General features: G+C 35.6%; 1 protein-coding gene across 2 annotated transcripts in view; it reads left to right on the top strand.

The window, feature by feature from the left end:
- The first annotated feature begins 254 nt into the window (after positions 1–254).
- Dpr1 (defective proboscis extension response 1) overlaps positions 255–22,587 on the top strand; it is a 524,933-nt gene continuing 502,600 nt past the window's right edge. Inside the window, exons 1-2 of one of the 2 annotated variants that reach the window (XM_076318179.1) lie at positions 255–978; positions 1,068–1,409. In XM_076318179.1, coding sequence (XP_076174294.1) covers positions 1,334–1,409 — 76 coding nt within the window. In that variant the 5' untranslated portion in view covers positions 255–978; positions 1,068–1,333. Of the gene's footprint in view, positions 1,410–22,587 lie in introns of both variants that reach the window. The other variant, XM_076318178.1, reaches the window with a different exon arrangement.

Raw genomic sequence — 22,587 nt, 5'->3', positions numbered from 1 at the left:
GAACACAGGATTCCCTGCGACGATACCCTCAAAGATTCTATCGCGGTGGAGGGCTCTGTAGCAGCTGACCCGACGACAAGCAGCCCCGACGTGCATTCCTGCACCGCTGCACCGAAGCAGTCGCCCCTTGAACGCGTGAAGTAGAAGTGGTCTGCGCGTAACACGTCCGCGCCTGGTTCGCAGTAAAAGCGGGGCGCATGCGCGCACTGGGAACAGTCCCCGCAGAATCACTTCGCGCCGCGACGCCGAGCGGCACCGCATCCGTGTATACGCGGCTGGTCCATGTGCGTTCAACGTCGTCGCGTGGGACGCCGACGACGAGGACGACGAAGACGCCTCTCAGTACTGTGTGCCCCCGCGCGTTATTTTATCCTGGCTACGAACGTGTTCGTCGAACGATCGTTCGCGGAACGAGTCGTCTCACGTTCATCGTGCGTTCACCTTGGTTCACGTTACAGGGAACCGATCGCCGCGATGAATTAGAACAGAGACACGCAGAGAAAGATGCGCGAAACGAGCAACAGTCGTGTGTCGATCGTGACGATGATCGTGGGCAAAGATTCACGCGCGATCGGGCAACGCTCGGAGCGTGGCTTTAAACGCGGTATCCACGGGTTGCGATTCGGTTTCGTCGCGGCACAGCCCCAACGACGTATTTAAGAGTTTTGTGTACCAGTTCGCGGGATTTTGTTGCGTCGCCGTTGTTGCGTCAACATCGGCCGATACATTCCCCGAGTATCCTGCGAGTGTATCGGGAAACATCTACCGCGGGATTCGACGTGCGATTTATTGTGAATCTCTGGTTTTATGGTGCATCGCTGCGTGATTTTTACGGTGGATTACCGGTAGGGTACCCGTGAGGTATTATCCGTTATCATCGGAGAACTTGACGATACATCGACAAAGTATCGACATCGACGGGAAACATCGCGGACAGCGGGTTTCGTCCGGTATCTGATTCGTTTCGCGGTGAAATTCGTACGTAACTACCAATTGGGTATTCCGCACCCGCGAGACCGAAGAAGGATCGATGACTCTTGATAATACGTGCACGTCACGTATTTTAGGAAACATCCGACACAGTGTCTCGAATCGCGGATACGATAACTGGAGCAAGTTGCATAATACAGTACGCAGAGTGTGTTCCAAGGGTAACGTGTGAAACGTTCGAGGAAAACCAGTAGGGCGGAAAACCAACCGAAACATCGATTTTAAAGCTGATTTAACCCGATCTATCGTCAATTTCGATTCGCTGGTGTGCGCGCCGGGACAAGCAGAAACGATTCGACCGGGGAACGATCGACAGGTGAAACGAGTGACCGAAGTGTTAAAAATGCTGTGTCGCTGGCTCGCTGTTCTGATACTCGCTGGTTTTCTGCTGGTTATCGAAGGGATTGCGGTCGGCCAAGGTACGTGGAAGATCATCCTCAAAAATTCGCGAAACGTACTCCGAACTCGTTCAATTACCCTTCGAATTCGCCCCAGGCATCGAAGTAAGAACTCCTATAGGTTCGTCGGGATACATTCGCATGCATCGCCCACTTCCTTGGAAGTTCGCGTAACGTTCACCGTGCGGTTCGAGAAGCCAAGAATTGAATCGAAATGTTCGTTGGTTCGGCACTCGTCTCTGTGTGCGCTGGCCAATCTCGCAACTCGCTGTATTAATACGTGACCATCGCGTTGAAATGCGTGCGGAGAGCTTCAAAATGGAACGTAAAAATTCGAGATCGTTCCACTTTCAACTCTTGAACAAAGTTTCACCCGGTTTGCGTGGCACGTGTGTCATTTTACTTTTTAACGCGTTTCTAGAAAAATATGCAGAGCGAATTCACATTGGGAATTGAAAACTTGCGGAACAGTTTTGCGCTGAACGGCACGAAGATCCGGATAGCGTATACGGTATAAACTGAAATCATCTTCAGAAGTAAATGTTCCGTTAAGTGTCGCCGACGAAGTTTCGAAGCTTTCCCTGTTATTCGCAAAACAATATTTTTGGTAACGTTACGGTTACGATCTCGATGCAACGATCAAACTGTTCGCTCGAAAGTTCAGTTCAATCGTAGCGCCTCTAACGACACTGTCCGTTTTAAACGCGCCGAAATAGTGTTCAACGATTGTTTATGAACACGCACGAAAGTTTGGAAAGTTTAGTTCGACGGGAGGCCACGTGCGTTGTTGAACGTTGAACTGAATTTTCACACGTATGTTGCACTCTCGATCGGTAATACCCGCGACGCAAACTACCGCGACCACGGCGGATAGTTACAATTAATTTCAACGCTTTAACAACTTTATGAGCGCAGATATGGGACTTGCATTAGGACGCATCGTTCACCTCCGCATCTTCGTACGTCTGCATAATGCGGCTGCTTGCGGACCCTAGCGTTTCACTTCGCCAGTTTATGAAGCACTTTAAAAGCGAACGAACCGATCTTAAGTTTCGGAACCAGACGTTCCATATCCGCTCGATAAGTCTGCGCGCTCGTGTTTCCGAATGTCGCGGACACTGCTTTATTAATGAAGGCGCGGAGTCTCGTATTAATAACGAGAAGAACCCGTTGATACGAACGTGGGCTGCAGGCTACGGCAACAACGGAACGCGCGCGAGTGTTTATCCTGTGTGTTTAGAAATTAAACGGGGTTGCAGCGTGCCTGGTAGCGTTTTACAGAGTACGTGTGCTAATTGAATAATTAAAAGTCACTGCGGTCGTACGTCCATTCGACGGAAAATACAATGTCCGAGGCAGCAGTGACACACTGTGGTAAAGCAAATAATCACTGCTCGTAATTGTGCAATCACAGAAACGCGGCTACTCAAGTGGCTACAACGAAATTTCACGCGGAACGCGTGCACTCGAAATATCGTTCACAGTTACTCATAAACGGACCCGGTGGCGTTCCATCGATTTATTTTACGCGCTTTGTTTATTGTATTCTTCCCGCTGTGTAATTATAAAGAGATTACCGATAACTATATTTGAAGAAAGAGTTTATTGTCGAACTATTAGCGGTACAAATACGACTTCGTCGTTTATGGACAATTGCAAAAGACAGTCCAGCAAGTATTGTACTTTTGTTCTTGTTTGCGATCGTAACACTCGAGTGAGTTATTAGCAACTCGGTATTCGTTGTGTACTTTGGTTTTCCAAAAAATTAAATTTGTTTAATTTATATAATTAATACTATACATATACAATATACAAGGGAAAAATCTTGTCCGACTAGTTTTGATTCTTGAAATCGAAACTTGTTCCTGTTGTGGGAGACTGTTCAGAAAAATTGTTTGTCGATAAAATTGTTGTCGAATAATAATAATAGTCATTAAACATGAAAACATCGTTAAAAGAAAATTAATAAATGTATTAAGGCTATATTCAAGTCCATCAAAATTGTTGCTATAGATATTAATATTTTCTTTGTCCGTCGTTGTACATTAATGTTTGCCCATTTTATTAGATTATTTACCTATATTAAACTCACTTATAATAGTGTTTACTCACGTAAACACCTTCAAATTTATTAAAATACGCGTAAAATAGACACAAGAATTTCAATAAGGAAATAGTGCAATGATATAATTCACATGTCTATGGGTTGAAAAATTGGAGATTTTAATTTAAATTTTTCTCATTGATGTTGCATCGGTCACGAATGCTTGACCAGTACCGTTACATACCGCAAAGCAAAATAATTATCGAAATTCAGGGAGCAACAACCGTGTGAAAGCAGGTATATTTCATTTGATTGCGATTCATTGATATTTGAAAATCAGAATTTAGCGAACCAATATTGAAAGGAAGAAAATCCTGAAAGATTAACCAGCTTATTAGAACGATATAGGCACATTCCTGATCCCAATTTACTTTCAATTAAGTTTATATATTAAAATAATTGATGCGTACACAATTACATTGACGAAATACATTTTAAATCCAAAGTTTTATAAAAATTTGAGTTAAAATATTCTAATATTGTCATAAACATTGTGTTTATTTGGACGTTTTGACCCAAATATTCTTTGTAATAATATAACACAAATAATAATGAGTAAATATTGTTTCAAAAACTATTTATCGTTATAACTGTTAATCAAGTTTCAATATGTACGAAGTTATTTGAAAGAGAGCTTGTAACTTGGACCGAGACATTGATACTCTTAGAATAAACATGTTCCATTGATGCATTTAAAATAAACATGTTCCATTGATACGGTTAGAATAAACATGTTCCAATTTCAGGAATTGCTTTCATAAAAATAAAACGAACTCAATGCTAAGGCATGCTGTAGCGTGTAGCGTGTGTTGAGGCACGAAGTATACACTTCGAATATTTTTTTTTTATTCTTTACAATTCGAAAAGTAAGGTACATAGGATATATGTTTGACATTTTACATGTTCATCTGTCATATTTTACCTATTTCGATGTGTATACTTGGCTCTTAAATTATGGACATGCATTCATAAATCACTCTGTATATGAAATTGGCAAAAATTCATAATTCAATTGAGGAATGGGATGATCCTTCGTATCAAAGTATACGGAAAATGTTGACTAACATTTCTTTATTCAAGGTTTCATTTTCGAGGAAATCGATTCTGAATACTTGTCGGATAAGAGTGAACAGAGATTGAATAGAATTTGGGTAACATGTCTGACTATCGCTCATCTCTTCTACTTACATTGGTGTTTGTAATTACTAAAGATGGCGTTATCCGTTTGAACTGATTTGTATCAGTCAAAAGATAGTAGGATCGATGCAAAACAGACCGGGTAGCCATGTTTATCGGTTACCTTGTGATTGGTATTGTAACCAATTGATCAAAATAATTATGATAATTATAGTCGTTAACTTTCACTACCATTAATCAATAACCATAAACTACAAGTGAAATCTGGGATCATAAATGATTAGCTTGTACTCGTGAAATTTATCATTAATTTATCGAATCGGTTAGAATGAAAGGGCTAATCACTTTGCGATAAATGGTTAATGAGTTAATCATGTCTGATAAGTACATTAGCGTTGATTATTTGTATTATTCAATAATCATTATCATCGATTGCTCGGTAATTATAATCATCGAGCGGTAACTTGATTACGTGGTTGTTACGTTATATATCAATCAGATTACATTTTGTCAAATATGCTAACGCACACCCGAACAATCTACAAAATCGATTCGTTCTAAAACGTAACCTTGCACGAAACACTTTTATCGCACATTCACGAATAATATTTGCACGCAATATCATCCCTTCGTGACTGTATCACGATTCTCAGTCCACTCCGAACAGTGGTTTTAATGCATTCGAATATATTTCGCGATTAACTGCGGTATATTTCATTCCGTCGTTAAGTTTCGTGTCGCAAAATCCTTAATATCGATGAAACGTAAGTACGGTGGTACAAATCGCCGTATCTTTACGCGATAACCAACTTTTCAGCGCACGACTAGCCAAAGCTCATTCATCATCGTGTATTTCGGGAGGGTGGAGTGAAACGCATTGTCCGCATCACGTACACGCGCCCCGGGAACATTAAATCGATTCTCGTTCACGCGTGATTTACCATGGCGAATTGAATCGTAAAGTGCTTCGCGTGCTCGCGATTTTTCCTGTGTAATCGACCACTGTATCCCTCTCATTTATCTGGCTAGAATCGGTCCTCTTCGGGTGGAATTCGCACCGCGGGAGGCACCGCGGGGCCACACGCAATCGAAAGTAGCTGACAAGCGCACAAATACAAGAGCTTAAACAGCGCTCGTGCGTAATTTTCTCTGCCGACACGGACAAACAAGATTCCGGTCACGTCGACCGGGATCGTCCGCGCTTTATTCGCGCGGAACGGCCGTCGATATCTCCCGTTGACAGTACCTGTGCCCAAATAAAATTATTGCACGCCGTATGTATCGTTCCGCGCATTAATGTCATATTTGTGCGACAGATTATCAGCGTCAGTTTCATAATGATTATTTGTCGACAAATTACGAAACTTTCCTGGATATCAACGGTTAAACGACGGAGTTCAATCAATCTTGAGGCATTAACGAGTGTGGTTTCGAAATTTCAAATGGATTTTGATCGAGTAGTTTCTTTCCCATTGGGAACGGGAACATTAAATTTGGAAATCACGACGCAATTGTCTAACTTTGTACGTACATGTTGTTTCAGTATCTCATCGATCCTCGGTTACGAAACAAATTTAGTTGCGTTATTCGGGAAAGAAAAATTCATTTCCCAGGTGTACATCTAAATTTTATCCGTTTGTATCCGTTGAGAACTGTTTCCCTTTTTGTTCATTATTAATTGATATTTGTTTCTACCAATCGTACCTCCTCTTTCTCTCCTTGTAGGCAAGAAGATGTTCGAACGAAACACTTGATGTATTCGTATTGAATCATGTATATTGTCAATTTGAAGAAATTGTAATTGTCGTTGACCGCAGCAATTTTTAATCTTTCAACTTTCAATCTTTTGTACATTGTATGTCGTTTTCATTTCTTCGTTGAATATTTAGGATATACTTTCATTTATGTTTATTTATTTGCAGAACAATTACATTTTTTATGAGATCTGTCACTTCGAGCAGTAAAAGTTTATATTTTTAAGTACAGAGTATGGAATAGTATAAAGTTTAATCTCAACAACGAAAAATTATACTCGTTACTTTCGAATACATTTTCTTTTGCAAAAAGTAAAAGAATTTTCAGTGAAAACAATTTTATAATGATCCTTCAATGTAATAAAAACAGCTTAATAAAATACACAAAATCCATCAACAGACAAGAGAAACTAAAAAATATAGCAATGCAATGTTGTAAATATACGAGATAACTTACAAAAATGCAGTATAGTGTGTATATAAATCATACATTGAACAAACTTTACGAATAAGCTCAATGATACAATAACAAGCCCTAGGAATTGAGCAATATGTATAGAAAAATACGCAGATGAAACAATTCGGTTACATAAACTATAATTGCATAAAACGAAAATTATTTAAATCTGTTAAGAGCAAGACTCGAAGTATTGAAATCTGCAAAGCATTGCGTAATTATAACAAACCGTGAATTGTTGTTTAATGTGTTAAGAAACGCGTAATGTCTTGTAACGTATCGCTTCTTACAACTATACCATACTTTTGAAAATTATTTATATTTAATTTGTATCATATTCATTGTTTTCCTCCCTTGAACAGTATCTATTGAAGTATGCAAGAGAAGAAGAAATGGTATCGTTAGTAAGTAGATTTATCCTCACGTGTGAGACGCAAAAACAAGATGCATACAGGAGTATTATAGAATAGAAAAAACGGGAAATATTATATCGCATTGGTAAGTTTCACTTTGTCATTTCACTTGCTGCAAGAAGGATATACAATCGACTTCTTTATTTTCCTTGCGTCGCGCTCTCATTCTGTCTCATCGAATTGCATCACGTGCCAGGAGTCGTTTAGCGGTTGCTTTTTCTTTAGAATCGAGAGAATTTTTGGAGCAGACTTGCTCCTCGATATGGCACGACACTGCTTTAGTTCGCCTCGTCGAGCAGGATTACTTTCTTTCATGTATTTTCGGGCAGCGGAAATCGAGAAAAACTTGTTAAATCTTCCTACGAGGGGAATATCATTTGGGATCTGTTCGTTGCTAGGAGTAAAAGCTTGCTAAGTATGTATGCATTGATATGAAAAACGCGCAGTGGTGTACATGTCGTTTTCAATTCCGCTTAAATATTTTAAGAAAATATCTCAAATACAATACTCTGACTCTCTACAATATTTGAGGTACTTAACTGGGAACTCGATCTTTGATTCCATATACAGTAGAAAAAGATTAAAATTCTTTAAAAGTAGGGTCAATCAATTTTTGTACGAGTCATGAACAAATTTCAATTGTTGGAAGGAAAACGAGAAAAGTAAGTAAACAGTACTCGAGGAAAATGTAAGAAACTATTCTGAATATAAAGGATAGAATAGACAAAAATGTACTCCAATTTTTTAACCAATTGTTAGTATAAATTTCACTAACAAATACATTTCTTTGCTATTCTTCAATCCTTCAATTGTAAATTGAATCTATAAGTGTTCAAATTTTAGAATCGAAAGGGTTAAACTATTTTCTGCGAAGGATTTAATGTTACAATAAACTTTGTACATTAAGTATTTACCACAATGCGGAATGAAATGGTTTACAATTAGATCACTACTGCATGAATTAGTAATTTCGTTCTCTCTTGTATTATTATCTTATAATTTGTTCCTGGTTGTGTTCAATACCTGCAGTAGCCATTGAAAGATAGAAAATTTTCATTCGAAGAATCAGTTAGCTTGAATTTGAAGAAAAACCAATGCACAGCTTTAATCTAGTTTTCCTAATGTTAATAAAATAATTCAAATGAGCTACGTTAATCTCACTAGATCCGATATTTAACTCTCTTTAGATACTAAATACGTGCACTTTATTGTACTTTGACTTTAAGTAACGAGAATGCATTAATTTTAAACTACTGGGGTTTAAACATGGTGCTACTTTTATAGGTACAAAAGGACAGATGTAGGATGAATAAAGAGCTGCTGTATGAAAGCATTACCGAGTTCCTTATTAGTATTGGATAATAAACAACCATAGGACTTACGACGAAGAAACTTTGTCCTCTTTATTCCACAGAAAATTGAAAAGAACCGTTTAACTACATTTAAAGTGCAATTCCAGGAAACTTGTTGTTCGGTCTTTAAGCATCGTTGAATAAAACTTTCACCAATGTACAAACTCGTTCCTTTTAATACCTTTCCGAAAGAAGTAAAGCATGATATTAATTTATTCTTGTTTTCAATGATTTCACAATTTGCAGGAAAAATTGATCTGTATTAAATGTTAACATAACCTGCATACAAGACAGTAGTGAATTACTAACAATTATTGGTCAAAGTGGGACTTCCAGAAGCCAAAATTGTTAACTTCACTTCCCACCAATTTCTCAATTTTAGCTAAATTATAAGGAATGTAATTGTAACGTTGTAATATCTCATGTTTTGTATTTCATATATTATGAGTAATATAGGAATCCTATATTATGACACTTGATTGTCCAAAACAAGTTATTTTTATTTACGTTTCGGTTCTTTTATTCGAGGTCATCTTCAAAATGAATATGACGATATAACCTATAAACATTAAATTAAGATTATTACTACAAACATTTGAGTGATAGTAATTATAATAATATTGCACAAAAAAGAGATTAGAGAATACAATAATAGCAATGCAGCTAGATATGAACAAATGTATACGTAAGAGGTATGTGAAAAATGAATTGATCAAACCCGAAATAAAATTGCAACTAAAACTTCCAGCAAATAACAAAGTTATTTTGTAATATTCGCATTATATTTGTTACCAAGGCTTCTGAAGATATTGATAACTCGGACAACAGTCCTTGATACTACGTACTAGGAGGCGCCATTTCGTGTGTATATTACCTTGGAGACGAAGAATGTGAAAATAATAAATAAAATGAACCAAAAAAAAAAAAAAAACTAAAGGATGAAAATTTCTTGAATCCGGTTAAATTTTCGAGAATCTGATTTTTAATTCTTTCTGTTATGCCAGGCATGTCCACGGCGATGCCTCTATGAATACATTCCAGCGTGCTCAGGTAGTTAAACCACGCTTTCCACGGGCTATGGAACTGTGGTGTGGTACTTTATAAACATAGAGAGTGCATGTGTGTATGCATGTGTGTACAGTTACAATACTTCACTGTGAGATTTTGTCACCAGAAAATAATTTGGTAAAAAGAATAAATAAAAAGTGCTATGGAGACATTTGCAAATCTAAAGGCAAGAAAAAAAAAGATTTAGTTAAGATAATGTATGTTTTTCATTGTTTGTTCTTCTGTTCGTATTTATTAGGTAACAGTTCGTTGCAATTACCATTTTTATAATTATACATTCGACGACGTATGTTCTCTTGTTCAGATTCTCTACCGATTGTCTCGTTTTTCTTTTTACTTTCAATTGTTCTTTAACTTATACTCTTGAAGACGAGAATATAGGTCGTATTTAAGATACAACGTAATGAACAATCAGATGTAATCTAATCAGGCATATGTACACAAAGGGAAAATATTATCGAGTAGCACGCAGACTGTGCTAGCTTGAGGTATGAGCAATACATAAAACAGAGCGTGGTTTCACGATATAAAGCCAGAAGTCTCGCGTCAGGGCGATGGGAAGCGCAGGAACACGGGAGGCACGATGATTTATGATCCCTTATATGAAAGGTTATGGAGATTTTTGTGGTGGTGCCTATGTTTATCTCCAGAAAGTCATCTAAGCTGTGTAGGATATTGATTACATCGAAATTTCAATGCGTTCCTTTATATTTCCGATAGCGCGCTCGTATTGTTCGCAACAGTATAATTACTACAGCATTCTCCGTTATCGCTACTTTAACGATTCAATAGCCGCGTTAAACAATATTATTATTCCACGCATCATTTGAAATATAACGTGGGTGGTTTGCATTCCAGCGAGATTCAATTATTATTAAAGGCAATGTTCGTAATCGAAATTTCGCTAACTATTTATAATATTATTGTTCTTCATTTTTGTGAAACAATACATTTTACAAACGACGATTCAGAACGATTTTGCAAATAAAGAATTACCAATCACTATTTTGCAAAATTTATTCATTGTAAAATGTTAAGTTGTAAATTCATTTAAGCAAACGAATATTTCTAGATTGTGCTCGATATTCTACACAGATTGGTCAATTGCAATTTCAATCAATGAGTGATATTTAGAAAGTATTCTGAAAATGGACGCATAAAGGTTGGCAACATGTATTGTGCGTGCAAATATAGGTTACATCGATTTGACAATCGCTTGGGATACATATCAATGTATAGGTTGACATTAAGTAAACTGTAATATTGACGTAGGTAGTATTCGAATAGTAATAGTTTAATGACGACAATTTCCTGGTAATATTCGTGGCATTAGCTCTGTCTACAGATAGTAGCACATTACACGAAGATTTAGATGCGCCCAAGGCACTGTTAACTTCGAGATGCACACACAAACAGGTATGAAACGTGCCGTGTTACATACAGTCAAATTGGTGTCTCAAGTTCAAGAACGTAAGCTTCGGGATATAGAGTCTTAACATGATTAAGGTTCTTGTATGGTGTTAATGTTGGCAATGTATTACGCGGTTTGAAACGCTTTCACAGAATATTCGTGTAAGAAAACGATATTAAAATAACAAGAAGCGTTAAGTACATGTTTATTACGTTGCAAGAAATATTACGTTGCTTCTCACAGTATATATTAGTAGTTAAATTATTCTTAAATTTTGCAGTTTCGAATGAACATCTATGATATTTGAATTTTGAACGACAAGCTATTGGAATTATTTTCATTATTTTCCAATTCTTTTTTTCGATGAAAAAAATATATCTTTCGAGTATGCCACAAATAAGATTCCATTTAATTGTTCTCTACATTAGAGAAAATGGAGAAGAAGATTATGTAAAATGTAATTTTCATTAACATTTATTGAAAACGTTTTCGGAGTGTTACAAATAATAAATATGTATAATAGAAGAATCAAAAAATTACAAGAGATAATTATCATCATCCATGGATCGAATTTACTGAAAATTGAATCAGGTCTTTATAAATGAAAATATAATTATAGAGAAGTAACTTCAATACTTTTACGACTTTAACAGAAATAAATTTGTTTTCTCTTTTTACTTGCAATATAATTTTCCAATAAATTCGCCGAACGAGTGTGCAACAAAAAAATAAAGAAAAAACCATTTAACATAATAAATCCACCTTTATGTATTAGAGATTTTAAACTTGTAGAGAAGAATATATTTTGCTTCTTTTTAATAATTGATTTCGATACTTTTACGATTTTGGTAGTAATATTTTAGAACGTATATTCGACTTTGGTACGAATACTAAACAAGTGGAAGAAAATTGAACAATTTTAATGTTAAATCGTGTTTCATTTGAAATTTATTTCGAGAGTGTACATTCGTATCTGAAAGATATAATTCGTATAAAACGATCATTCGTCAGCGTGCTTTACGGAACTCGGAAAATGTAAAGATTACTTACGAGCACCTTATGGTATCGATTCCCGTAAAGAGCTCACATCGCCGATAGTATTTATCGAAAAAAGTGTACTATAATAATGGCACTAGCAGCTCTTTATCAATGCCGCGAAAATCGTCTTGTAATAGACCTCGGCATTTATGACGCTTTATACGAACATAAATTACCTTTTTATGTCGTCATTCTGGTGCTTTTTATACACTGGTAGAACAGTGTGATGTTAACGATCGCGCGCAATTTATAACAAATATCATCAATGGATTTAAAGCTTTTAATAAAAACGGACTTTAATATAAAGAACAATCGCGTCCCATTAATTACCGAGTCGCAAAACGAATAGTGTGACGATGCAATTACGCAGTGCTGGTCCGTGTTTTCGTCGAGTTCGCCAGCACTGCTTTTGTAATTACCTGACGCACGCCTCGCATGATCAGTTTCAATTTGCGAAAAAAGCTTAGTCGGCAATATAAAAAAAAAAAAAACGTCAAGCTGCCACGAGAAATTTATCGTCCAGTTTCGTAGATACAGATACCGACAGAATACGAGTTTTGTATCCAAATTTTTAAAAACAGTCTGCGCGAACATAATTCCTGTTCCGCATTTATATCTTCCATTGACAACTTGCAGCTTTCACGAGTCGAACCTTATGTTTGCACGACATCCATAATGCAAAAAGCAAAGTCCTTCTCGCTTCGTTGCAGACTTAGTACATAATACAAATTAATGTATCAGGTCGTGATGTATCAAAACATTGTACAATTGTTTCAGAATGTACAATTTGTTTCATTAAATTATGTCTATGCCTGAATATTTTCTGTTTGATACGTACAAAATGTTTTCTTATGTAAGTGAAACTTCTTAGGAAATTGGGTCTCATAATTGTACGCTTTTTTTATCATTTTCCCAAATTGAACCACAATTTTCTTTTTATATTTGTGAAATATCTTGTTCTCAACGTATCACCATGTAAAGAAAAACAACGAAACAATATCCGTAAGTAAATTATGCGAAGTTTGTACCAATCTATCGAGTAACATTTATACTACAATTCCATAGGATCATGAACTATGATTAATTAGCCAGTGACCGAGGCCCGCAAATGCAAATTAATTTTTTTGTTATATTTGTATTTATAGGGTTTAGAAGAAAAATAACACTTTTCAATTAGAAATATATTGTTTACAATGTGAACATTGTAATACTATTTTTAGAATTCTTTTTAGTTGAAACGCTCGAATATTCCCTGGTGAGTAAAACTCGTCATTGTACATTTCTGCATAGAGAGCTAACGGCGAATTAATGACGTATAATATTTGAATGTTCCTTAATTACTTAATGGTCGTGGCCAAGTCAACTCGGGGAGTGTAATCGTCAGATAATCAAGTGAAACCATGTGTAATGACTAAAATGACAAAGCGTAAAATAGCAAAAGGAATACAAATTTTAGAATAGCAATATTTGAATATATTGATCGCAACTGCCTTTAAATATTGCAAATATGATATAAGAAAATTTTGCTTTTTTTTTTTTAGAAAATCCACGGACAAAATTCGACAGATAAATGGTTAGACACATTTTATAATTCTCTATAAGTTTGCATTTAAAGAAAATAATTTTTTAAATGTAATTAGTTCTTCACCAGACAGTCCAATGGTCACCAATAATTCCGGAATGTTCTGCATAGATACCAATTATACCCATGGTATAGTGAAATAATGATATTAATTTCCCACCGAATTCACCGAACGCAACCCCCGTGTGTGACGGTGAATTACTCGGATAACGTGAAACCTCCCCTAAATGCACCCTGGACAATCCGGATAATCTTGTGCAATGGGAACGACGACTGCCGTATTCTTTCGCCCTTCGGAAAATCACCGTCGTAATAATTGCGGCAAATCCATGATCAAAAACGGAATGGTTCGTTATTACGTTTCAATTAGCAAGACCGGATATTTACTGCAATTGCAATCAGTTAAATTGTCAGAAGGAAATGAGTACACCTATCGAAAACAGAGCGAAACGGAAATAAAGATAAATGGAATTCAGATAACTTTCTACTTGGTGTCAATTATATCGAGATCAATTCGAAATTCCGTAAGATATTTAAGAAAAATCTGTATAAAGAACTTATTATACTATTGTGCTAATAATTAATAATAAGCGATAACGAGTAACGTTCCATCACACTTATAAATATATCACGATATTTCTACATTTCTTGCTCTTAGTTATACTTTCAAAATCGTACCTACTTTTTACAAATCAAAATGTTAATTAGATAAATGATTTTGCACAGGCAAACTGGAGTACATTAGTGCTTATATCTCTCTTTAAACTATCATGCTCTATGAAAAAAATAGTACATAAAACCATTTAATTTTTAGTTGGATTACTCGACATTATCTGGGATAGGAAATATTGCTTGGAAATAATGTTAGTATTGTATTTGCACTTCGTATGCACAACACTTTTCCTTTTATCTTCTCTTTCCTTCTTACTACTTACATCTTCTAAATAAAGATGAAATATTTACATTTCAAATATAAATTAGTCAAGTATCTTATAATTTATTACATTACATGAGTTACTGAACCTAGAAAACAAGTTTGGCCCATTTTTGAGGGATATAATAAAGGCTAGATGAGTGGAAAACGGTATTTCTATTATGATAAATTCTATAAAAAATATGGATGCAATAAAAAACTTTGAAAATTTAATTTTCAACAACTTTAGTTATACAAATTTGTGTTGTATGTAAGATAAGGTATACATTAGGGATGTGCAACTACCCAAAACTACGGATAGCCGAGCCTTGGGTCGAGTCAGGCATTAATCGGGTCAAGTCAGGACGGTTCCTGAAAACTTTCGGGTATCCGAGTCTAAAGTTAAAAGGAAGAAACAGGAAGAGAGAAGAAGGAAACTTTTTTACTTCCACGAAAACGAAAAAACGACAATATATATAAACAATACTAATGGTTAATTACAACATTGCTTTTAAGTAAATCACTATCTATGATTAACAAATTAACATTAACCGATTGCTTTCTTTAATTGAAAATTGTTCAAGGGTACAACTAAAATCCAAATGGATGAGATTCTGTTCACGAGTCTTTGGATAATATGACGGAAGAAAATCAAGCATCTTTTCGTTCTCAGATAAATAATAAAATAAAACTATATACTCAAAGCTACGACTAGACGAGGTGTTAAACAAACGATACTTATTAAATCACGAGAATCACGAACACGCTTCAAGCGTTGGAACTTTCCTCGAAGAATGTTCGGTCGTGGCTCGTAGAACTAACTAGTTTCAGCCTTATAAATTCATGCAATAAAGCTGATAGCATTAAAGGATTGGTAGCAACGGTGAGCCACGGAGCTGCGTATATAATTAGTACTTAACAAGTAAACGCTGGACTCGGCTGGGACACAAAGTGGCTGGCCAAAGAGAATTCTTTCGTAAGAGATTCGACGTGGTTTACAGCACAACTACGTAATGAGATTGTGTCGAGTTAATAATGATTACCTCGTCTAATATAGTACTTATGGAATATTGTGCATGCGAGCAAGCAATGATATTTGAAGTACAATTTACAGCGAACTCGACCAACTCGCTCCGTGTGGCTACTCACTTGGGGGAAATTGGAAGCATCAGTATAATCTCCTTCAGGCGCTATATTGCAAACTAGTGTAGTACTTTGGCGTCATATATGAGTAACATAAATTGCTGTGTACAGTTCGCAAACAAAAGAAAGCTCGCGTTATACATGTAACAGCTTTTTAATTATTGGACGGTGTGCAACATCTACCAAGGGATAGATGTGATAACATGCTACATTAATTTTATGCGACTACCGAGCGGAAATTATGCACTCGCTGAGACTAACAGCGTAAGGGCGGTGGATAACTCGTTAGTCGAAGAGATGATGTTAGGTTTTCTGGAACGGTATAAACCTGGAAACGTAGAACAAATTTTATACACATGAAAGAAATTCTTGCCAATTGGAATAAAATAGTACTATTTTTAGTCTATTAACCACGTATGAATAATCGACTTTGATTGGTAATGTTAAGACATTCTATAGCCTGTTGACTGAAAAGATAATATTATTTAATTATTATTATTATTTAATCTTATAGGGCATTGTAAACCCAAGAATGTGCAATCATTTTTATGCACACGAAGAAATGTCAATCATCACCATTAAAATCGAATGGTATCACGATGTTACGTTTAGTCTGATAAAGTGACAATGTAATTAGAAAATGAGAGGAAGTTTGTAGTTTTGATACTTGTCGAGAACACGTTTACAAAAATGGCAACGCACTTGACTGTTAAGAGTCGAGGTTGGGGACGATTCTGTATAATTTCCAGTCACAAGTACATTAAGGGCCCGGAGCATCAAGGGAGATAAATGTTACGAGTCTGTGTTGCTCTGTAATAAGTGGCATGTAACACGTTTGGCGGCTTGTATCCTCAAGGCTATCTCTTTACCACCTGAGTGTGCCCGAAGCACCTCATAGTATTCCTTTTATCTGGTATAGTAACTTCCCACGGTCCGATTGTTAGTACGCATTGAAATTGGGAAGTTTAAATTTGTAACGATGTTTTCATTTACGTGTCAGACTAGAAGTAATAATATTCAAAATTGGGGAAAACTTCAAAAAGATTCTGTAAAAAATAGTATGAAGCAAAGTATAACTACAAGATATACAATTTGTACATACTTTTCGTTGAGTATAGATACGATAGTAAACTTTTTTTCCTAAAGCAAAATTAACTTACAAATGCAGGAAAAATAGTAACGAAGAATCATTATCAATTTCTCAATTCCTTTTATTTTAAACAAATAAATTGATTCGTATATACGTCATTGAGCATTTTTGTAATATGTAATCGTTTTTTATTTCATAGCTACGAGTATATTGATTAATGGTATTTCTGGGAAGCAATTTTTATAACTTTTCATACTCCTAATTATCGAAGTTATGTTTACCATTTATTTATAGATAAATCATCGTTAGAAAATAATTAATAATTTATCGAATTACTCAGTTTTTAATTATAAGCGAATCGTAGGAATTTCAATGGTGGAAGTTTCAAGCATTGAGCATACGAATAGATAAAGCAAATTGAATGAATAGAATGCTAACTAGCAGAATCAATCAGAGAAGTTCATGAATTGCCACGACTAATTGCCACATTCTTTTTATACATCTCCATTTATTTCGTAAAAAACGTACTCCAACAAATTATAAAATTGCGTACAGATTAAATGTTTTTATAGAAATAAACGTGAGAAATGAAAACACACCTGTGTCTCATTAGTCACACCTTTTGTGCAAGTGAAAATAAAACAGCAAAAATGTCTATACAATTAATGAAGAGATTTATACCTACAAATAAACGATGAATATGTGATACAATTACGACAATAGTCGTCACGCCATACTATATAAACTAAAAGAGGGAAAAGTTTAAATACCATTCATATAAATTGAAACAAATTGATTAAAAACCAAGTAAGTTAGATTCCTCTGTATAGCAACGAATACATTTTCTTCTTTTTCAGTTAACTCATCGATCTAAAAAGAACAAACAAAAATATTTTCTCAGTTACATATTCTGAAGTTGTTTTGCAAACCCGAATTTTCAGAAGACGAGCAGCCTTCTGTAAACTTTAAGGAAAGTAAATTGTTATTACGTGATATAAATTCGAAATGAGATATTTAAGCAAGATTAAACACACTATCTACAAAATAAAGATAAGGAATACTGGTGTTTATCCGTAACAAAAGTTAAAAAAAAAAAACAAATTGGAAGCTAGATAGAAAACTGCATACCTCTTTGTCTGTTTCGACTATAAACACGCTTCCTTAAGCGTTACGTTCATCTTACATATCTTGTGCAACAGTGTTTTTCGTTACAAGCGGTCGCATACTTGTACATCGAATACAGTTTTGATTTTACCACCGCGTTCAAAAAAATGTCAATGACAAACGGTTAAAAATACGTGATCGGATTCCGCGAGTTCGATTCCCTCGTTCGTTACGGCCCTTATCCTCATTTCGTTATTTCTTCTCCGGTTACTATCAGCTCGTTCCAACCGATTCACGCGACCACCGAACGCTTATAACGCACGAACGAAAAGCACGCGCGTTCACACGCAGCGTTCGGCTCCACATGTGTGGGTACGAACGTGCACACACCGAGCACGCTTCTCATGTGCAGCCGTTGTGGTTAATTTGCAACTGCCACGCTTGGGATTATTGTCTCGAGGGGATTTTCGCCGAGGATGTGTCCGTGCACGCATATCCGCCGAATACTTTTCCGATTCAGTTTGCGACCGCCATATACCGGGAATAATCTTTATTTCTTTCCGTTGCGTCGAGTATTACTGCGGATGTTGCCACAGCGTCACGTTGTAAAATCATTATCGTAACTTTCACTTGGCAGTAACGGTCGCCGCGTCAGAAGAAACTGCAGCGAGAATTTGTTTTGCATTTATTTACTTTGTACCCCTTTCGTGCACGGACCCGCGGTATCCTGAAAATCATTACGACCCGCGGAATTAGCAATTTGTGAACAGCGTGTTCCATTTGACGATTCGAACCACTGCTTCGTACATTGTGCGGAGGAGAACAAAATACAAAGATACTTCGCGAACATAGAACCACTGTCTTTAAACTGATTAGATAATACTCAACACTCGCAAAACACGGTGAAAATTTACACGACGATTTTGATCGTAAAACGTTGAAGTAGCGTAAATAGAAAATAATTGCGGCTCAAAACTGGCGCGATTTTTGAACGAAGAGGAAACACGTTTCCGAGTGGTTGTTTTTCACTGTTTGTTTATAACGCGCTCTTGCCTTCTCTGGACGGGAATAAGTGAGAAATGGCGTAGAGAGTACCAAATTCTTAGCGTGTAGACGAAACCGAGATTTTGATAGATGAATTCTTTAATTATTATTACACAATTTTGATCGAGTAGTTCTTAATTACTACTTCGAAATACAGTTACTATGAAAGATATTCTAACAGTGTGATTATGGTAGTTCGACTGCTAATACGTCATTGAAATTATTTTATTAGGATTACTTGAATGATATATAATTGTATAATGTTACGGCGTAGCAATGGAAAAAAGGTTCTTAAAAACAGCGAGAGTTTCAGCGCCGGAAAGTACGATGGCCTTACTAGCGTCAATAATACATTTTTGGTAAATTGCAAAAACTATGAAAACAATGCAGACCGGAACATACCGGCCGAAGTAATTCAGGTAACAGGGGTCACACCTGGCCATCAACGCGGTACACCAACGCTCGCGCGAACTGGAGAACCCATAAAGTGAGCAGTTTTCGTAGCAGAGAAATGCTAATAGCTGAAGTATCTTTCACCGAGTTTGATAACAATTGTTTTCGCACCGCACATCACGACGCGCAGTATTGTATATTGTAACATATATTTTGGATTTTGGAATTAGTCAGTGACAAAGCGTGCAACCTTTAATCGAGGATTTATCGATTATTGTGATCAATATGTGTAAAGCTCTCGGAAAAAGCGAGAGGAGAAAATTTCAGCTTCGATATCCAAATTTTTCAATATTCTCGAACATAAATTAGAATTTTATGTATTTTAAGGAGACAACAGTGACCTTTTTTAACCTTTTCCAGGATGGATTATTTTGTTTGAAATAAATGAAAATTTAAATCCGTAATATATTGAGCAATTTAATTATGAATATTTGTTGACAATTTTACTGGTAAGTTGCATGTTGCAATACGTTGGTATCTGCGAAATTTCTCGAAGAATTGACAAATATGTAATAGTAAAACACAATAATATATATAAAAAATAATAATGTACGAGGAACAATGGCGTAACAAAATAAAGTGTAAAATAACTGATAATACACAGTAAATAATACACAGTCAGTGTGAGAAACGTGAGAAAATCAATAAAGAAAGATTATAACAAACTCATTTAGAATATCTATATTACAACACTTGCCTTCCGGGATAAAAATGATTGCATCCTTCTTTGTCTTCGGCAAGAATTCGATGAAGGAAGAAACAATTGTTAAAATTCCACAAAGCAATGTAAACGTTCATCATCGAAGTTTCGGAATCTATTTCCCTAGTCTGGACGTTTTTCCGATTTCTTGTAAGCATAGCTGTATCGTACTACTGGTAGAATTTAGTTTCTCCGATATTTCTTGCCTAGATAGGTTGGTTTTGCCCCAACTAAACTCTTTACAGCTTCGTTATCGCACTGCCTTGGACGGCCGGACTTTGCTTCGTGAGAAAGATGAAAAGCGCTCTTTCGAAATTTTCAAAACCACCGCTAACACTTTTTCACGTTTAAAACATGTTTGTGGTATACACCGCATAGATGTTTTAGCAGCATACGTGATTGTGTTGCTCTTTTTAAACGTGTACAACACGGAATGCTGCAAATGAGTCTCTAAATATAGGCCACGAACGTTTTTAACGCTTGATTTAGATCTAAGAATATATGCTGTTTTAAGGGTACACGAGGTGGTTGTATGAATATATAACGTAGTTCGGTGACTATTTACACATTAATTATTTTCAGAAGCATAACACTTAAAGGGAAATTTATCGAGCAAGTACTGCATACCAAAAAAGGATCAGTCTTTAATGACAAAACTTTTCCTCGTAGATCGTAGCACTTTTGAAATACGATAGTCGTCTTCGTTTTCCTAAAATGGTACTCTATATTTTCAAACACGATGATCTGTAACGAAAAGGACGTGTAAAATCATGGCGGATAAATTATGAAAAAGTTTACAAGTGCAATACCTAGTAGTAATCTTAATATAATATATTTATGGGGCAAGCAAACTTTATAAGATTAGTATCGATGAATCAATTGATCGTCCAAAATACATTCGTTTAAGATGTTTTACAAGCAGTATTTACTATTCATCAGAATAAGTACATGTAAGGTATTCTAACGATAATACTAAATATTACTGTGTTTTAATAAACGTTTCGGTCGTCAATGACTTAAATTTAGTTTTTATGAAAAATATAGTATTCTGTCTGAAAGAACTTGTGACGTTGATATCTCCAAAGCGACTTTACTTAAGTAAACATTCTTACAATCACACGATGACTCTTTCTCCAATGGACAACAGTTGTTTAATCTCGTATGAATTTGTGACTGTAACACGCACTGTATAAATATAGCATTCTAAGCCTAACCCAGACCTAATTCACTTTTTCTCACCATATCAAAAAGCAACATCACTCATAAAGTCTTTATGTTTTCAAAAGACACATTCTTCGAGAATCATTCGACATCTACACATTTGTAAAGAGTTTGAAGCTCTATTCTCCGGAATATCTTTGAAAGACATGAAAAATAGTATTTCACAAAAATGTTCTAACTACACGAAAGTTTTATAGCCTTTAAGTCTGACAAATCTTCTACATACTAGCTCAACGGTCACCGCCTCTCTATCTCACGTGATCGAGAATCTTTTCTTTCTAAAGGAGATTCTTAGCAATTTTCTAAAAAGGTTTTGTACGTAGAACTTCTCACAAATCCACAAAAAAATACAATCTAATCTCAAGGTTTCAGAGCAGCTAAAACTCTGTCCTATTCGTTAATAACACTACACTCAGCTTCTTCCTGTATCAATTATACATTGGGATTCTACGTTTCACTGATTTATCATTGCATTAGCAATTGATGTGTTCACTTGTTGTTTGCTAAGGACATTTGTAAAATATTTGTCTAGATTAAGCATACAATGTTGTTTTCTTTAAAGAGGAAAATTTTTTGTTACACTGTTGAATACAGTTAGAGAGTCACTCTTGTGAAAGATTTTAAAGAACGAATCAAGTATCAGAAATAAATGGAGCAGTATTATGCTATTGCGATGTTAACATTTATCGTGTGTAAAAGTGTGTACATACTGACAATTATCATTTTGGTACTTTCATAAAGTAAATAAACCTTAGTATTTTCTTAATCAATGACTTTTTCTTTCTGATGAATTCGCATCTTCGGACCATCTGCTCAGTGTATACGAACTTTTAGATTATGTTTAATACAAGGTAATTAATCTCTTTAAATAATAAGTTTCTCATACAAGTATCAATTTCTTTGTAATTGCCAATCAAAACATTAGAATCGCAACATTTTAAATATAAATATCAATTTTCGAGGAAAATTCATCGTTTCAAAGTTAACAAAAATATAAACTTTTATCTATTTTTTTCTCTCTTTTTCTTCTTTTTATGAGTAAATAGTAATATTGACTTCTCCGTAATCAGAAAAATCGTAAAAAATAACGTACGTCGCTACAAGTCATTAGGAATGAAATATCCTGTTTATCCGGAAAGTTTCGTCTGACTCGTTCGCAACCTAATAATTTCACAGATAAGAAATACGAAGCTACAATCTCGTAATTGACCTGAG

Source organism: Ptiloglossa arizonensis, chromosome 8, assembly GCF_051014685.1.
Source record: "Ptiloglossa arizonensis isolate GNS036 chromosome 8, iyPtiAriz1_principal, whole genome shotgun sequence".
In the NCBI taxonomy this organism is placed as follows: Eukaryota; Metazoa; Arthropoda; class Insecta; order Hymenoptera; family Colletidae; genus Ptiloglossa; species Ptiloglossa arizonensis.
The sequence above is the reverse complement of the archived record's forward strand: the minus strand, read 5'-3'. Positions and strand labels throughout refer to the sequence as shown.